The 15,539-nt window shown below is 41.6% G+C and overlaps 1 protein-coding gene across 3 annotated transcripts in view; it reads right to left on the bottom strand.

Moving 5' to 3' along the window:
* Positions 1–4,030: 4,030 nt before the first annotated feature.
* Positions 4,031–15,539, bottom strand: part of DAB1 (DAB adaptor protein 1) — a 455,006-nt gene continuing 443,497 nt past the window's right edge. For all 3 annotated transcript variants that reach the window (XM_065928927.1, XM_065928932.1, XM_065928937.1), the window contains one exon: positions 4,031–7,420. Coding sequence is in view for 1 of the 3 variants with exons in the window: in XM_065928932.1 (XP_065785004.1) it covers positions 7,376–7,420 (45 nt within the window). In the remaining 2 variants the exon portion in view is untranslated. The remainder of the gene's footprint in view (positions 7,421–15,539) is intronic.

Below are 15,539 nucleotides of genomic sequence, written 5' to 3'. Positions count from 1 at the left end.
CACTGCTACTGCTTCACGAGGAACTCCTGCTCATTTTTAAAGACACAACTCAACCATCAGTGCTTCTGCATAGCCTCTTCCACCATTCCCACAGAATTAGCTTATGCCTTTCTTCCAGCACTCATCCTACTATACTCACCTATTAGTCTTTCCCCGACTAGACTCTGAACTTCTTAAAGTGGGAACAGTCATACAGACATCTTAAAAAAAATCTGAATCTCCAGTGCTTATCACAGATCCTCGTACATAGCATGTGCCTAATCACTCTTTGTTACATGAATAAATTCATGATATATTTTTGCTTTAAATTTTGCCAGTGAAAAAGATTTCAGAGAGATATATGTATGCTTCTTTGCTTTTCTCTGACAATAAAATAGAGTTAATAATCATCCATTGCCATTCTGGGATAATGTGAAAGGATAAAGTAAAAGAATTAAATACAAAAATATACAATAGCTATCAGTTTCTTTATTGTACTCTAACATGTACTGAGCATGGGTGTGGGCTTCCTTGGTGGCTCAGTGGTAAAGAACCCACCTGCCAATGCAGGAAACGCAGGTTCCATCCCTCGGTCACACAGATTCCCCTGGAGAAGGAAATGGCAACCTGCTCTAGTGTTCTTGCTTGGGAAATCCTTTGGAGAGAGGAGCCTGGCTGGCTACAGTCCATGGGAGTTGGGCAGGACTAAACAACTACAACTTAAGGATTTACTATGTCCGGGTATGAAATTTTCAAATTTATGTCTCATAGCAACCTTACAAGGAAGACATTTCATATCAACATTATATTCAGTGACCTGAGGTCAAACAACTAGAAAGCTGTGGGGCCAGAACCTACATGGAGACTTTCTGGTAACAATGGGTAAGTTCAGAGTGGTACAGCTATAGACTACCAAGACTTTCTGAATTCAGAGTCTACCCTCTGTAAACTATATTAACTCACCAGTAAAGACAGTACGTTCCACTTTTGGGAGAAGAGTGGCAAATGCTAAGCAAAGCATGATCTGGTCAAATACTCAACTTTCCCAGTTCTGCCTAAGGATAGTACATAATAGCAAGAAAGAAATCTATTGACTACGTACCTGCTTGCCTTTTGCATCACTTCTCTTCTGATGAAAGAGGACTAACCATCAACTATGGGTTCCTTTATTTTTAGTTTATGATATGATGTTGCTTTATTTAAAAGAATGAACATGGACTGTGTGGTCACTGACCACCTTTCTTTTACCACCTATGAAAGTTTGAAAGGGCACAGACAGGTAAGAGGAAATAACTTCCCTTTAAGAACTAAGTTCCTAGGTTCTTGAGCTCATGGCAATGAACTATGGGTAACTAGCTTTTATCATCTGAAACAAGAGAGATTTCAGGGTGCCTCCCCAAGAGGCAGGGTAGAGTTCCTTACAATAGGAAAAAGGACAGCTGAGCATTTTACTGTTGACAAGATGTCAGCCCCAATCACTGCCTGCTCCCTCGTCTACCTTCCCTGCTGGTTCCCTATCCAGGCTGTGGCCCCTGCGTGAGTGACAGAGTGGCAAGAGGTTGTTCTGAAGATTAAGGACCCAAGTCATCAGAGGCTGCCATGTTGCAAGAATATTTGGACATTTTCCACTTGGCAGTCATTAATATTCTTCAGCAAACGATGAACCTGTTCAAAAAGACTCCCTCTTCAGAACTCTCTATCTTAGATGAGAAAAAGAATGCTAGTGTTTTGTTTTGCAATTACATATTCATTGGATTGGGTTAGAGTTATCACTGTTCTTAAAAATAAAACTGAATCTTTCCGTTTTAAAAAATATCTACAGTCGTTTTACTGAAGAATCCATTTCTGCACTAAGTCAGCCCAGGTAAGGCTGGGTGTGATTTTTCTAATAGACACCACTTTTAGTGGAATAAAGATAGACTTTAAAAGTATCTTACAGAGGGTGCATGAGCCATGTGACATCTCAGAAACCCTGCAGACAGAAGCAAACATGGAAGACAGGAAAGAGATTTGGAGGTCAGACCCTGGGAGCCTCAACAGCCTCTGGGAGAGCTCGCTGGCTTTGTTAATTAATAGCTGTTTCATGACATCTCCAAGTTTCAGTTTCCTAAGTTGTAAAATAGGGAGTCTGTTTCTTTTCTTCTCAGGGTTTGTGTAAAAATTTGGAAATGATAGCTGGAAAATGAGTGACACATAGACAGTAGGAGCAGCATGAGAGTAGCAGCTATTATTAAGATTTTAACATAAATACTGAGAACTGGCTACTAAATGGCTTGAAAGCCATTTACATCTGTTCATTAAAAAAAAAAAAAAAAAAAGTCTTTCAGGCACTGTTGCTCCAATTCCCTTGCATTTAAACATCTTTTAAAAGGTTTCAAAGCTTTGAAGGTTGATTTCAATGAAATCTGTTTTTATTCTAGGCATTTCTCCTACTGTCATTCTGAGTAAAACAAAAACCATTTACTGTCAAAACAACAAGGGTTTGTCTTAAGCACAAAATGAAAGCAGATATGTCTGCCTGATTTATTTTGGCATCCGCCTAACAGTTAAATAGGACACCTTTTAATTTGTCACTTCTTTAAGATGCATTTAGGTTGGGAAAGTAAATCACCAGTTCTTGGTTTCAGCTAAACTTGAACCAGCTGGGCAGAAAGGTGTATTTTTTTTTTTTTTAATCCCTCTGACACATACCCTTTCAAAGTGCTAATTAAAAAAATTATAAAGTTAGCAACATATTAAAGATACTAAGATCTCATGTTTTTTAAATTTTCAACTGGAGGAACTTAGAAATCTAACTTATTTACCAAAGATCAACTGGAGTTCTGGGAAGAGGCATAGGCGATCAGGTTTTTCAACAAGACTGTTTAGAACTATTAAAAAGGGTGAATATCCAGCTTTCTAAAAAAATTAAAATCAACTGTGAGTAAAGAAACTTCTTAACTTTACCATTGGCTAGCTGAAGAAGTTATTTGATCTCTCCAAGTCTCAGTTTCTTTATAAACTGAGGTTAATGTCTAATGCTTGGAAGATTAACTAAGGCAATGGCCACCTAGCATGGAGCATCTTTGAGGTACCTAATAGCTGCTCAACAAGTATGAGGCACTATTATTCAGGAAGCCTTCTATAACATCTTCTAACAACAGTCCATTTCTTACTGTATGAACGCTGTTCCTTCTATCTGGCCCAAATTTATTTTGCTAGAATCCTTTCTCTCATTTTCTCCAAGTTGGTGGTAACATCTGTTTAATACTTTCTATTTAATGACACCAGACTGAGGGCATATGTTTATACAACCATTAACATAACCAGTCCTAACAGAGGTGTTTTTTGGCATCCCAAAGACCTAATCATAATCTGTAATCTGGCTGATTACTGGATCAACAAACTGATTTAATTACAAGAGAAAATAAAAACGATACACACATATACATATACACATAAATACACACACACTTTTTTCTTTCTTTTCTTCAATACATAAAATAAGAGTCAAGGTCCAGCTCCAGACTTCTTTTCCTTTCATGTTTTTTTTTTTTTGGTGTGGATTGTGTGTGGAATGTGAAGGAAGATAAATGCTTTATTCTTTGGGTCTCTTAGAGCAGATGATCTTGAACTATGGGGCAAATTCTTTGACAGTCTAGGTTAAGCTTGGTCTTCTAACCAACAGTTTAGCAGGTTTTTTGTTTTATTTTTAAAATTTTTTAGAAGAAGACACAAGTCCATAGGGTAAGTCCTGAGGTCTTTCCCAACTTCTAAAGTCCCACGCTAAGTGTGGTCCGAACACCGCATCTACCCAGGGTGTGCTTTTTCTGACAAGAGCCTCCTCATTCCTCACTGTGATTTTCCAAGTGGAGCCAGTACCTGAATTGAACTGAAGACAAACTGACCTAACTCCTCAATGGAACTTTCTTTTTCTGGTCATGTGCCAGGAAAACAGGCCTTCACATGGTCCAATGGAAGTTTCGAGAGAAGCACTTTCTTCTTCCAATTCCTCAACCTGAATATCCAGTAGAAGCTTATGGAATAAAACCAGGCTAAGGTGTTGTTCTCAAACATGTTTATTTGTAACAGTTTTACATGGTGTGTTACAGAAATTAATGGAAAATTTCTAAAAATTTTGCTGTTCTGTTGAATGCATTGTACATAAAGTTAAAAATAATGTGTCCATATATGTTAACAAACTGTCATCTGAGGTAAAGTTAAAGTAGGTCTAGAAATGTACTGCAAGAGTCATTTTCTCTTTCTCATCTTTATTAAAAAAATATGTGTCAGAACGCAGAAATTGGAATGAACCAAACCCACAGAGTAAACTTTTTTTTTTTTTTTTTTTTAAAGAAGGTGCCCGGTACATTACATGATGGGGATTCAGTAGACACAGGGATGAGTACGAATTATCAAAAAAGTCTCGCGGCATGTAAAGAGAGCTATGGGGAATGGGAACAGAATGACAGGTGGTGTTTCCCTGGTTTCAAAATTTAAAGTGACAAATTTCGTGCTAGTGAAGGATGAGGAATTAACAGTTGTACACGTGGATTTTCTATCAGTCTAACTGGAACTGTGCACACTCCCCATGGCCTTTTGGTATCTGCACCTCAGCTCTTACTTGGAAATTTTCACTGTTTTCCTGGGATAGGATACGGTGGTTTCGAGTTCCCCAAACAGTGCTTATTAGACAGCAGAATTCAGCCAATGATAACATGGATGGCAGTTTAAAATCTTGACTTTATTTCCCTCACTTTAATGCATTACAGGGGCCATCTTCCTTAAGTTCAGAGCCAGCTACATTTTCACCCACACTCAATGAATGATGACAAATCCCCTGGGCTGTCACTTTCCGCTAGGAAATGAGCTCCAGATGGTGTACCTGAAACAGCCACATCAGCCAGAGTTCACTTTGAATATGTCAGAAGCAACCCGCAGAATCAGTGGAAGGGTGTGATACTGCAAGACAAACTCAAGACAACCATATTGAGGGAGAAGATAGCACCACTGGTTTAGAATCAGAATCACGGACAACAGAGCAATTTAAGTTACTTCCCCGTGGGAACTGCCTATCTCATCAAATCCCCAGAAAACGCAATTGAACTGGTCTCAGGACAACTCTCATGGTTATCACACCTTTCCCATTTTCCCCTTCACATGGAAGGATCAGCTCATCCAAAGTATGCACATTCCTGAAGAAATCAAGTCAACCAAAATGTGACAGCTACAGAGGAAGGTAATGGACCTTTTCAGCTCTCGAGTTCTTCAGACCTTCCATGTTAGGGTGACACATCTATTCTGCAATGGACATTTGCCAGTTAACTGGAAAACATTTAGATTCCAGTGACCTGACAGTATAAAACATGGGCTTCAAACAGTAACAACTACCTTGACTTCTCAATTTTTTCCTTGGTCACCAAGGATACCTTCTTCTAAATCATTTTAGTTTCTGTTGATACAAAGTATCAAAGTACACAGGCCGATGGCAGTCAATCATATCAAGGTAAATTCTACTTTTCAAATTTTAAAACCAAGTAAGGATAATCACCGCCACCCCCAATCCAATTCATCCCATGATTCTTTAAAGGTTTCTTCTTAGTGTTAAACCATTCAATTCAACATACTGTAACTGCATAGGAACATCAGGAAAACACAGTTGACCTGTAGAACAATATTCTCTGTAGGGCAAAAATATATAGATTCTTTATGAAAATCATGTGCTAAACATACGAACCAAACACTGCACTTTTTGTCTCATAAATGTAAAAAAAGGAAGCTTAAATTCTTCTGTTTCACATACAAACAGTCCAGTGATGTATACAGGGTCAGTGGGAGTGGAGAGGTGGGAGGGAGTTTCAGAATCTGAAGGACAGGCCTTCAGAGCATGAACTGTCTCTTTCTTGTTTTACAGAGAGGGTCGTACTCTCACAGAAAGACTTAGATGAGGGGCTGGAGCCACGTGCTCCCTTCCTGATCACTAGCTGTTGATTGGCTGACTGCTCCTGCCAGATGCCCCTGAACTCCAAATTCCTACCAGAGCTCCACAGTAGTCTCCGGAAAGTGAGCCCCACCCATCACGTCTGTCACATTCTGCACTCAATCTGCTACCTTCTCTACAGTGTAATGGCATTATTAAAAAAAACATTTTCATTAACATTTATATTTACAAAAAAAAACACAAACGGGCAATTTTTTTTTTCATTAGAACTCCTTAAAGCCATTTCCCTTAAATATTTAAAGAGTTTAATGGTAAGGTTTTTTGTTTTTTTTTTAAGTTATAAAATAAAAATCCCATTTGAATTTTCTGATGTACAAAAAGAGATAGAGATGAACCATCATGACCACAGAATCAGTTTGTTACTCTGAATATTCATGTCACCACTGTTCCATTAGCAAGTCGATTTTTTAAAATCCCAAACCACATTACCAGGATTGTACCAGAAGTATTTGGCAAATGACTTTTCTTTGAAAATGGCACATGGAGAAGACACTTGTCTGCATAGCATCACAGCAGCAAGATATCGGAAAAATAAAAAAATCTCATTTTATTGAAATTAAAGAGTTTAGAGCTTCTGAGGAAATCAGATGTACTTTTCATCTTTCTCATCAATGGGATTCGATGTCCTTTCCTACTCACAGAGTGAAGGTTAAACTGAAATCTGTCTTTCTTCACCAGGATGCAGAAGAGCTTAAAAGGTTGTTTTGGCAACATTCTTAATCAAAAAGAATCATCAGCCACTTATTTGTCTTGTGATGATTTCAAGTGAATTCATTTCATATGGGGTTTTTTCTTTTTTCCCAATTGAATTTCTTCATCAATATCTTAAAAAAAAAAAGTCAAAGCAATACAAAAATTTGTACACTCATTAATTTCAAACATGACTAATAAAGGAAAGGGGAAAAAACGGCAGACCAGGCCTTGTGGAGCGTTGTAATTATACCATCCTATGTGGAAAGGCATACGAATGAGCATCTTGCGGTGACACAGACCTTACATTCGCCTAAATGACGTCAGTGCCAACCCTGATGTACCTCTCTGAGGCCTGTCACTCCAAATCGGATGTCTTTACAGTGGTCAACAGGTTGAGAAATAAAAAGAGAATTCGGGTTTCACATACTGGGTCATCTTAAACCCATGCTAAGAGAGCCTGGAACATGTGTTGGGTGCGCACTTGCTTGATTTGTGATTTGATGCTGGGGACGGTTTTTTATATTTCTGTGTGTTTGCTTTTGTGCTGCCATAGACCTCTGCCAGCGGTTGCCAAAACCTCTTAGTTCCCTCTTCCAAAGGAGTTCCATTGGGCGATCGTGAATTTCTTCGTGGGATGACAAGAGGTGAAAGAATACAAGAGAGCCTGTCGCGATCTGATTTCCATGCCAGTCTTGAAGCACCTGCCACAAGCCCGCATCGACGCTATTTCTTACATCTGTTGATCTGCGCATAGAGAGGCTCCGGCTCCTATGGACAGAGGGACAAAGTGAGACCCGCTCTTTTCCCGATAGGGTTTTCTGAGACAGTTTGGGAAGAAGGGTTTGGAATGAGAACAGAAAGATGACAATTTATGATGAATGACCTTGGGTTATTTTGGGATTATTCAGTCATGGTGCATATCATTTTGGCATCCTTTTTTATCCTTATGAACAACAACTCACCCAGTCATGCCCTTGGTTTTCAAGCTGAGCCTGACTGCCTGTTAGGGAAATCACAGGGCCTACCAGACAGAGCTGGACTAGCTGTGTGATGTGGACAAGACTCTTGTACTTTCTGAACCTCAGTTTCCCCAACCATGAAATGGGAATAATACCATTTACCCTACAGGGTTCTTGTGAGGATTAGAGAGAATACATATAAAGCCGCTAGCATAGCGTTTGGCAGGAACATGGTCTTCAGAGCATGGTAACAATGATCATACATCAAGTGAACATTTTTCCAAGACAGGCTTATGAACATCCACTTGAGATTGCTGAAATTCTGTCTCAAACTGCTCTTTGGTTTCTGCAAGCAACGATGACTGGGCATGCTTTAGAGCAAGAGAACAGTAATCATGCCATTAGCTCTTAGTTAAAAGCTTCTAGGGCTTGTTTCCATCCACTCCCGCTGCAGTTTCAGGTTTGGTCAATCACTTGCCTGCAACCCTGGGGCTGTCCTGAGATATACACAAGGTTTTCACCAATATATGACACAGCAAAAATTCAATCCAAATGTAGATGGGAAATGGGGTTTGGCCTTGTTGAAGTCACCTCAGACTTCAGTTCATACTGAAATGGCCCAGGGTGCACTGGCAAGCAGATCAGGTCAATATATTGGTCTGAAGCATGCACAGGCACTTCTGTTAAAGTTGACTTTCATGCGGTCACTGTCACTCTCAGATATTTGTACCAGCATTAAATGGACAAAAGGACATCTTAATTCCGCCATATTTTGTACATTAGCCTGCCTCCTGCTATGTGGGTATAGATCCTTTCCAACTGCTTGTTTCTTGAACCAACAGATGGAACTGGCATTCTGCAGCTCTGCCATGTGTCTGACACCACGCTAGATATTTTCAAGTACATTGTCTTTTGAATGTAGTGAATAAGGCAGTGATTTATTTCTTTTGCAAATGATAAACCATGCACAGAGAAGTTAAGTAATTTGACTATGGTCACAAGGCTAGTAAGTCACATGGCACTTGAGCCTTAAAAGTAAGTTCCAGTGCTTTTTCTCATTACAAGAGCTGCCATTAAACAACAACAACAACAACAAATCCCATAACAAATAAGCAAAAAGTCTTCCAGCTATGGCGTTGTAGAGTGTTTTGGAATTTATATAAAACACTTTTATGTCTTATGGGGTTGGCCAAAAAGTTCATCTGCAACATCTTATGAGAAACTCGAGTGAACTTTTTGGCCATCCCAATGTTTTATCTGCCTAACCATCCTGGAAGTGGCTTTTATTCTTTCCATCTTCATTTTGCAGGTAGAAACTGAAAATCAAAGAGGTTGTGTGAACTCAAAGTCACTGTGCTGCCTCTCATAGATTTAATATGTTGTATTGCTTGCTTTTATTGTAAAGTGGGGATGGGCAAGAAGATGGAATGTGAAGCCCAATGAAGAGAGCTTTTGCTTCCCCAGAGTCCCAAGGTTACTTAGTAACCAGGCGGTAAATAGAATCCAGGACTCCTGAGATCAAGTCCAGCATACTTTCTTCTAGAGCTCATCATCTCTGTATTCTTCCAGGAAGAAGGAGCTTCCTACTCTTTGAGGCACCCAATTGTGTAATAAAACAGTTTGCCAATTGGAAACCTGAATGTTTTCTAACCATGGAAAGGTAAAAATACATACATATATATATACATATATATATATGTGTATATATATATATTACTTCTGCCTTGGAAAGGTTAAAAAAAAAAGTATAATACTTCTGTCTTGGAAAGGTAAACAAAAAGTATAATACTTCTTCCAAATATCTGATGACACAAAGTAGGAAAGTTTATTCTTCCACACCCGACTTCTGAGTTACCACCTGTGCATTTTGTCTGCCATTTAACATGTAGAATTAGCATAGTAGGTGCTCAGTGAAAGTCTGCTGAATGAATGTGAATGTCTAGGATACAGTTTCTACTTTTTTCACCGTTCTGATCCGTTTGTCCTAAACACACTCTCCCTTGGCTTTATTCTCTCAGCATCAAATTTTGAGCAAAAGCTACAGCAAGATGATGTATTCAGCACCTAATCTATTCTCTGCCAATGTCTTGAAATGTTTCAGATACTTGTGATAAGGCTAAACATGCAACTTCACTGTGTGTTTGTGTTCTGGGGGTGGGGTGAGTGGAGGAAAGGTAGGTAAAGTAGTGAAGTACCACTAGTGGGAAACAACATCTCCGTGTGCTATGCTGGGCTACAAGAACACAGCTTCCTCTTTCCTGGGTAGACTTTGTCAGCTCACTCGGCTTTTTGGATGCCCTAAGAAGTCAGGCTGCCTTGATCTCACCCTACCATTTGCTTTATTCTAATTTTGGAAACTAATTTATTCAACTGAGAATGACACCTAAAAACAGAAGAAGACAGCAGGCTCAGACAGGGTAATTAATGCCACACTGCATTAACTTTCTGCAGCTGAGATAAATATTCACACGTCTCCTGCTTGCCGGAATTTAGCTTCAAATACCCATCACAACAGCGGTAACGACTGCAGTCAACTCTCAATTATCCCCACTAATGAAGGGGAGCACTGGTGTGGAAAACCCCAAGCAGCAGATAATCCCAAAGTCTGACACTCTGATGCATTATACGTTTTGGAAATAGCTTTACCTTCCTTGTTACAGAATCTTAAGACTGTCAAGAGCTAGAGGGGAACTAAGAAATCATTTGATCCAGAAATTTCTGACCTGTCTTCTGGCAAGGTCACCATGGGGTCTTTAGGCTATTTTTGACATTCCAAAAGGCCGAAATGGAATCACACATTAACGCAGCACATTTTTGATATCTGTTGTTTTCTTTTGTCAGATCTGACCATATCTCTGCCCTGCTTCAAATCCTTCAAAGTCTCCTCATTACCCACAGGGTAAGGTCAAATCTCCTTTACTGGGCACATAAGACCTATTAGTCTCATAGTACATTAGAGCTAATAAATGCCCCTTTCCAGACCATGAATCAAAAGTCACCCTTCTGGTCACATATATCATGCTTTAAAAAAAAAAATTCTTCTTGCTTCTGTCAGAATGATCTTTCTGCAACTGATCATACCAGTTTCCTGATTGAAACAACTCTCCAGGCTCCTTAAGTCCCCAGGGATGATGCAGACAGCCCCTCAGAACGACCCATGAGGCCCTTCCAACGTGGCTCCCTTTCCCACTGGCTTCATCTACTGCCACCCTTTTAGGCCACACTTCTGCTCTGTTCTTCTGGTCCCCTTGAAAGTCAAAGTGTTAATTGCTCAGTTGTGTCCAACTCTTTGCCACCCCATGCACTGCAGCCTGCCAGGCTCCTCTGTGCATGGAATTTTCCAAGGAAGAATACCGGAGTGGGTTGCCATTCCCTTCTCCAGGGCATCTTCCCGACCCAGGGACCAAACCTGGGTCTCCTGCATTGTAGGCAGATTCTTGACCCATCTGAGCCACCAGGGAAGTCCCTGGTCCCCCTGACATGGTAAGATTCCCCACCCCTGAGACACTGCTTAGACAGTTTCTTCCACCTTTGGGAGCTCCCCTTATCCTGCACTTACAGGTTCATACTTTCAGAGCTAGCCCAAATAGAAGGGCTTCTTGGCCTGCGCAGGTGACGCAGCCCACTCTGCTCCTGGACTGCCCTGCAGAGACCCATGTCTACACTGCCATCACATTACCTCCTGGTGCTGTCTACACAGTGAGCGCCGCTGTACCTTTCACGTCAGTGTCCCACATACTGAGCACAAGCTTGGACACTGGCCGGCACACCTACTGTTGTAACATAGAGCATGAGGATGTAAATGAGTGAATGAAAAGTTGCTTCTCTTACTAGGAGTTGGCAAATACTTATGAACTTTAATAAGCTCATTTGTGAATCTGGCATATTAATAACCTTTGTTTCTAGAGGACAACAAAGTGGATAGAAACCATGCAGTAAAGATGAAAACAAATCAACTCTCTAGCCTTTGATTTAAGTTGGATACCCTGTGTTCGGGGAGATGCAGTGCAAGAGTACAAGCACACGGATGTGAAATCAGGCAGATCCAGGCTGGTATTCCTGCTACCAACTGCCTGCAGACCACTGTGAACACACTTGCACTTGAGCAAGTTTGATTTATTGCTCATTGCAATGAGGGGAACCAGGGGCAAGTCTGGAAAAAGGGATTAGAAAGGGCTTCTTATGGGATTAAGCTTATACTAGATGTTTAGCGGGAGGGTCCAGAAAGTAAGGTTTCTCTCTGGGTTAGGTACTTGCAGGAAGCATGAGGATGATTATCTTAATAATTCTTACCTGGGAGGCAGGAAGCACAGAGTAAGACTAAGGCCAGGAGGGAATAATGTTTGGTCATTTTTGGAGCTTGGATGATGTTCATGGCAGTCGTGGCTACAGAGTGGTCTTGAACGGGCCTTGACCCATCACAGTGCCTTGTCTGATGCTCATGCTCTGTGAAACTGTCTACATGCAACAGAAGACCAAGGGCCCAGCTGTGAGGGCTGGGCTGGCTCCTGGGTGTCATGCTGATGTTCTCTTTCCACTGTCACCTACTCAGTAAACTTACAACTCCGTGCAAGTTACTTAACCCTTCTGGGTGTCGGTTTTCTCATCTGTAAAATGAGGCTAGAAGTCCTTACTGAGGATTGAAGGAGAAAACACACACTGAGCACACAGTCTGGCACAGAGAAATTACTCCCAAAACAGTAAGGTTTCTTCTATCTGGGTGAGTGGTTCTAGTTTTCCTTTATAAAAGGTGGTTTTCAGCCTAAAAGTCACCGGTAGGTGGCTTTACAGATTCTATCTCCTTCACTGACACTTCTTCATAGTGTAACTGGGCTGTTAAGAAACCTAAGAATGGCACAGGATCTGTCCTGGGAAACTCTGTGGAAAGAATGCACAGTACATTTAAAGGGCTTGGTTGCAGGGCCCTGTGGAGAGCAGAGACTTCCATGTGTCTGCAGACGGCTTTAAGTATGAGGTGTGAGCTCACGCCGAAAAACCAAGTAGAATCACAGAATGAAGAGTATTAACAGACTATATATTTACAGAAACCAAATTAGAGTCTATAGAGGGCTTTCCTTGATCACAGCCATGGTCTCGTTTGGACATCAGAGTCTGTACCCTGGGTATTCCTAGCTCCTTTTACAGGGAAGAAGCAGGGCTCCCTAGAGTCTGGTGACTGGCCCAAGGTCACTCAGCCAGCACAGGGCAGAACTGGGATATAATCACATTTGTTACACTCTTCTTTTTTGTTTATTGCAGTAAAATATTTAGAGCAAAGCATTTGCCATTTTGGTCATTTTAAAGCATATAATTAACGGACATTCATTAGTAAATCTCTTTCTTTACCCCAGATAGACTGTACCCATTAAGCAGTGGCTTCCTAGTTCCCTTGACCCCAACTCCTACTAACTAGTCTCTCATCTACTTTTCCATCTCTATGAATTTACCTATTTCTTATTTTTAAATCAACTTCACGGAGGTGTAATTTGTATACAATGAAAGGTTCCCATTTTAAGCGTACAGTTTCATAAGCTGTGACAAATACATACACTTATCTGGGCCTCCCCAGAGCCATCAAGCTATAGAGCATTTCCTCACCCTACAAACTTCCCCCAAGTCCTGCTCAGTCAGACCCTCATTTCATTGTGGCTACGCTGATCTGCTTTTGACCACTGTAGGTTAGATTTGTTTTCTCGAGCGTTTCATGTAAACACACCCAGGTCTTTCCTAAGCCCACCATCCTCTCCTCTGCCATGTGAGCCCTTCTGTAAAATGTCAAAGCAAGAAGGGCTCTCAGTCTGACAGTTCCTTTCCGGCAGGAAGAAAATAAGGCCTCCAGATGTGAGGGGTGTTTTACCAGATGTCCATGGGAAACAGTGGAGAGCCAGGAGGGCAGCCCAGGGTCTGGACTCCCCTTTTCGTACATATTCCCTCACTCTCCCTACCTCTTCCCAGCCATTTGGCTCGAAGGACAAAGGCACATAGTTTTCAATCCCACATTTTCATGAGCACCTTTGAAAAGCCACCTCAATTGTGCTTATGACTTCACATCCCTTTAAATTGACTGTGTTTGTTTTGGGGAAGCTTGGCCACATTAAGCAAAGGTTGGTCCAAAACAGATGATGAGTGGGGAGAAGACGCGGCATGCTGAGAAAGGTGGTCTCGGACGTGAGGTCACGCGCCATGCAATCTGGTTACTGAGCAAGCCCGTTTCTGCCCCGTCCTGGGTGCCTGGGGAGTGAGAGCCAGGCCGAGCCAAGCCGGGGGTCAGACTGCAGCTGGGAGGTGAGCCAAAGCTTGAGGCCCTCAGCATCGCCCTGCCTAGGCAGCAATTTCAGCCTCAGGGTCTTTAAAGCCCCAACACTGGGCCTGCCTCAGCAGGGTCTTAAATTTCCTGGCTTGGCAAAATGAAAAAGGGGGTGGTAACATGGAGTAAAACCAAGGCGGAAAGAACACAAAGTTCCATCTAAATCCATGAAAAATGTTTAGAGCCACAAAGACTCCAGCAGTCTTCCTAACTACCTGTATGAACTGAAGAAGGCATTTCACCTGGGTTTTTTCATCTCTACAATGGGGCTTGTAACACCAACATCATGGTCCCGTATGTAACATGTAGCAAGTGAGCTCATATGACATAAAGAATTTTAACAAGTGAGCAGGAGTCTTCCTTTCTTTTTTTATTCAAAGGAAAGGGAAAATGACAAAGCTTTCTGACTTATTTTCAGCCTGAAAATCTGGCTTTTAGGATAGGAAAACCTTCAAAACAAAGGATGGATATAAGAGTAATACCTTAGAGACTGAAGTTGCTGCCAAATGCACTCACTTCCAGGGGCCTCACGGTGCCAAAACCCACTTGGTGAACACAGGTGCACAATCTGAACTCCCAGGAGGTCCACACTCACTCTGATCAACTCCGCACTTCCCCAATAAGACAAATGACGGGCAGCAGCAAGCTGCTTTGCATCTTTACATCACTTTTTTTAACTTGTCATGTAGCAGATGAGGGCACTGCGGTTGTTGATGTCTGTTCTCTGCCAAAAGCAAGTGGGCCTGTCCTGAGTAGGCTCCTGGTGGTCAGGAGAGGGTCCTACATCTCACATGGAGAGCCTCCGGAACCCCTAAAGTAGTCACCACATCTCAGGGACTTCTGGCCTTTCCTTCATTAGGTGGGAGTAAGGACAACCTAGGAGAAGGGCACTAGGATTGGGTCTTCCATGCGCTAGGTGGGTGACACTGGACAAGGTAGAAGTCCTAGAATGTAAAAGCTAGAAGGGCCTGAGGAACTGCTTTTCTGAAGAGAAGACCAAAGGCCAGAAATGAAGCCATCGGCCTCACATCACAGGCAATTAAGTCAAACAGAGGCTGCTAAAGCCCAGGCGTCCTGGTCTTGGCTGAGTGCTCTTAAGTTCTCTAATCAGGGTCTAGAGTCAAATCCTAGCCTCCTTACATGTGATTCTTGTGATTTCAATGAGTTATTAACCTCTCTACCTTACCTGCCATAGTTGTGAAATAGGAATAATAAAAATACGTAAGAGTGTCTCCCTGAGGATTGACCTAGGTGATGTTTAATGAAAGCGCTATAAACACGCTGCTGATTTTTAAAGTTATCTCATTAGTAGTAGTGAGTGCAAGGCTACTTGCATTACCTTCTGCAGGGTGATTCTAGAAACAATGAGCATGAACTAACTCAGCTCAGCAAAGGACAGCCCATCAGCCCATTTTAGTGACTGCCAGTTCTTCTGTAAACAAAGCCTCACTGGAACTCACTACATCCAGTCCTTATGTGCTGTCTTTTGCTGCTTTCTTGCTACAACAGTAGAACAGATTAGCTGTGACAGAGGCCCGGATAGCCCACAACGCATACATAGTTCCCAGAGTGTTTGCTGAACTCAGCTCTAAATGATCAGCGGATTCTAGCTCTGCCCACT

This window comes from Muntiacus reevesi, chromosome 1, assembly GCF_963930625.1.
Source record: "Muntiacus reevesi chromosome 1, mMunRee1.1, whole genome shotgun sequence".
NCBI classification, from domain to species: domain Eukaryota; kingdom Metazoa; phylum Chordata; class Mammalia; order Artiodactyla; family Cervidae; genus Muntiacus; species Muntiacus reevesi.
Note: the sequence above shows the minus strand (reverse complement) of the source record. Positions and strands in the feature narration are given on the sequence as shown.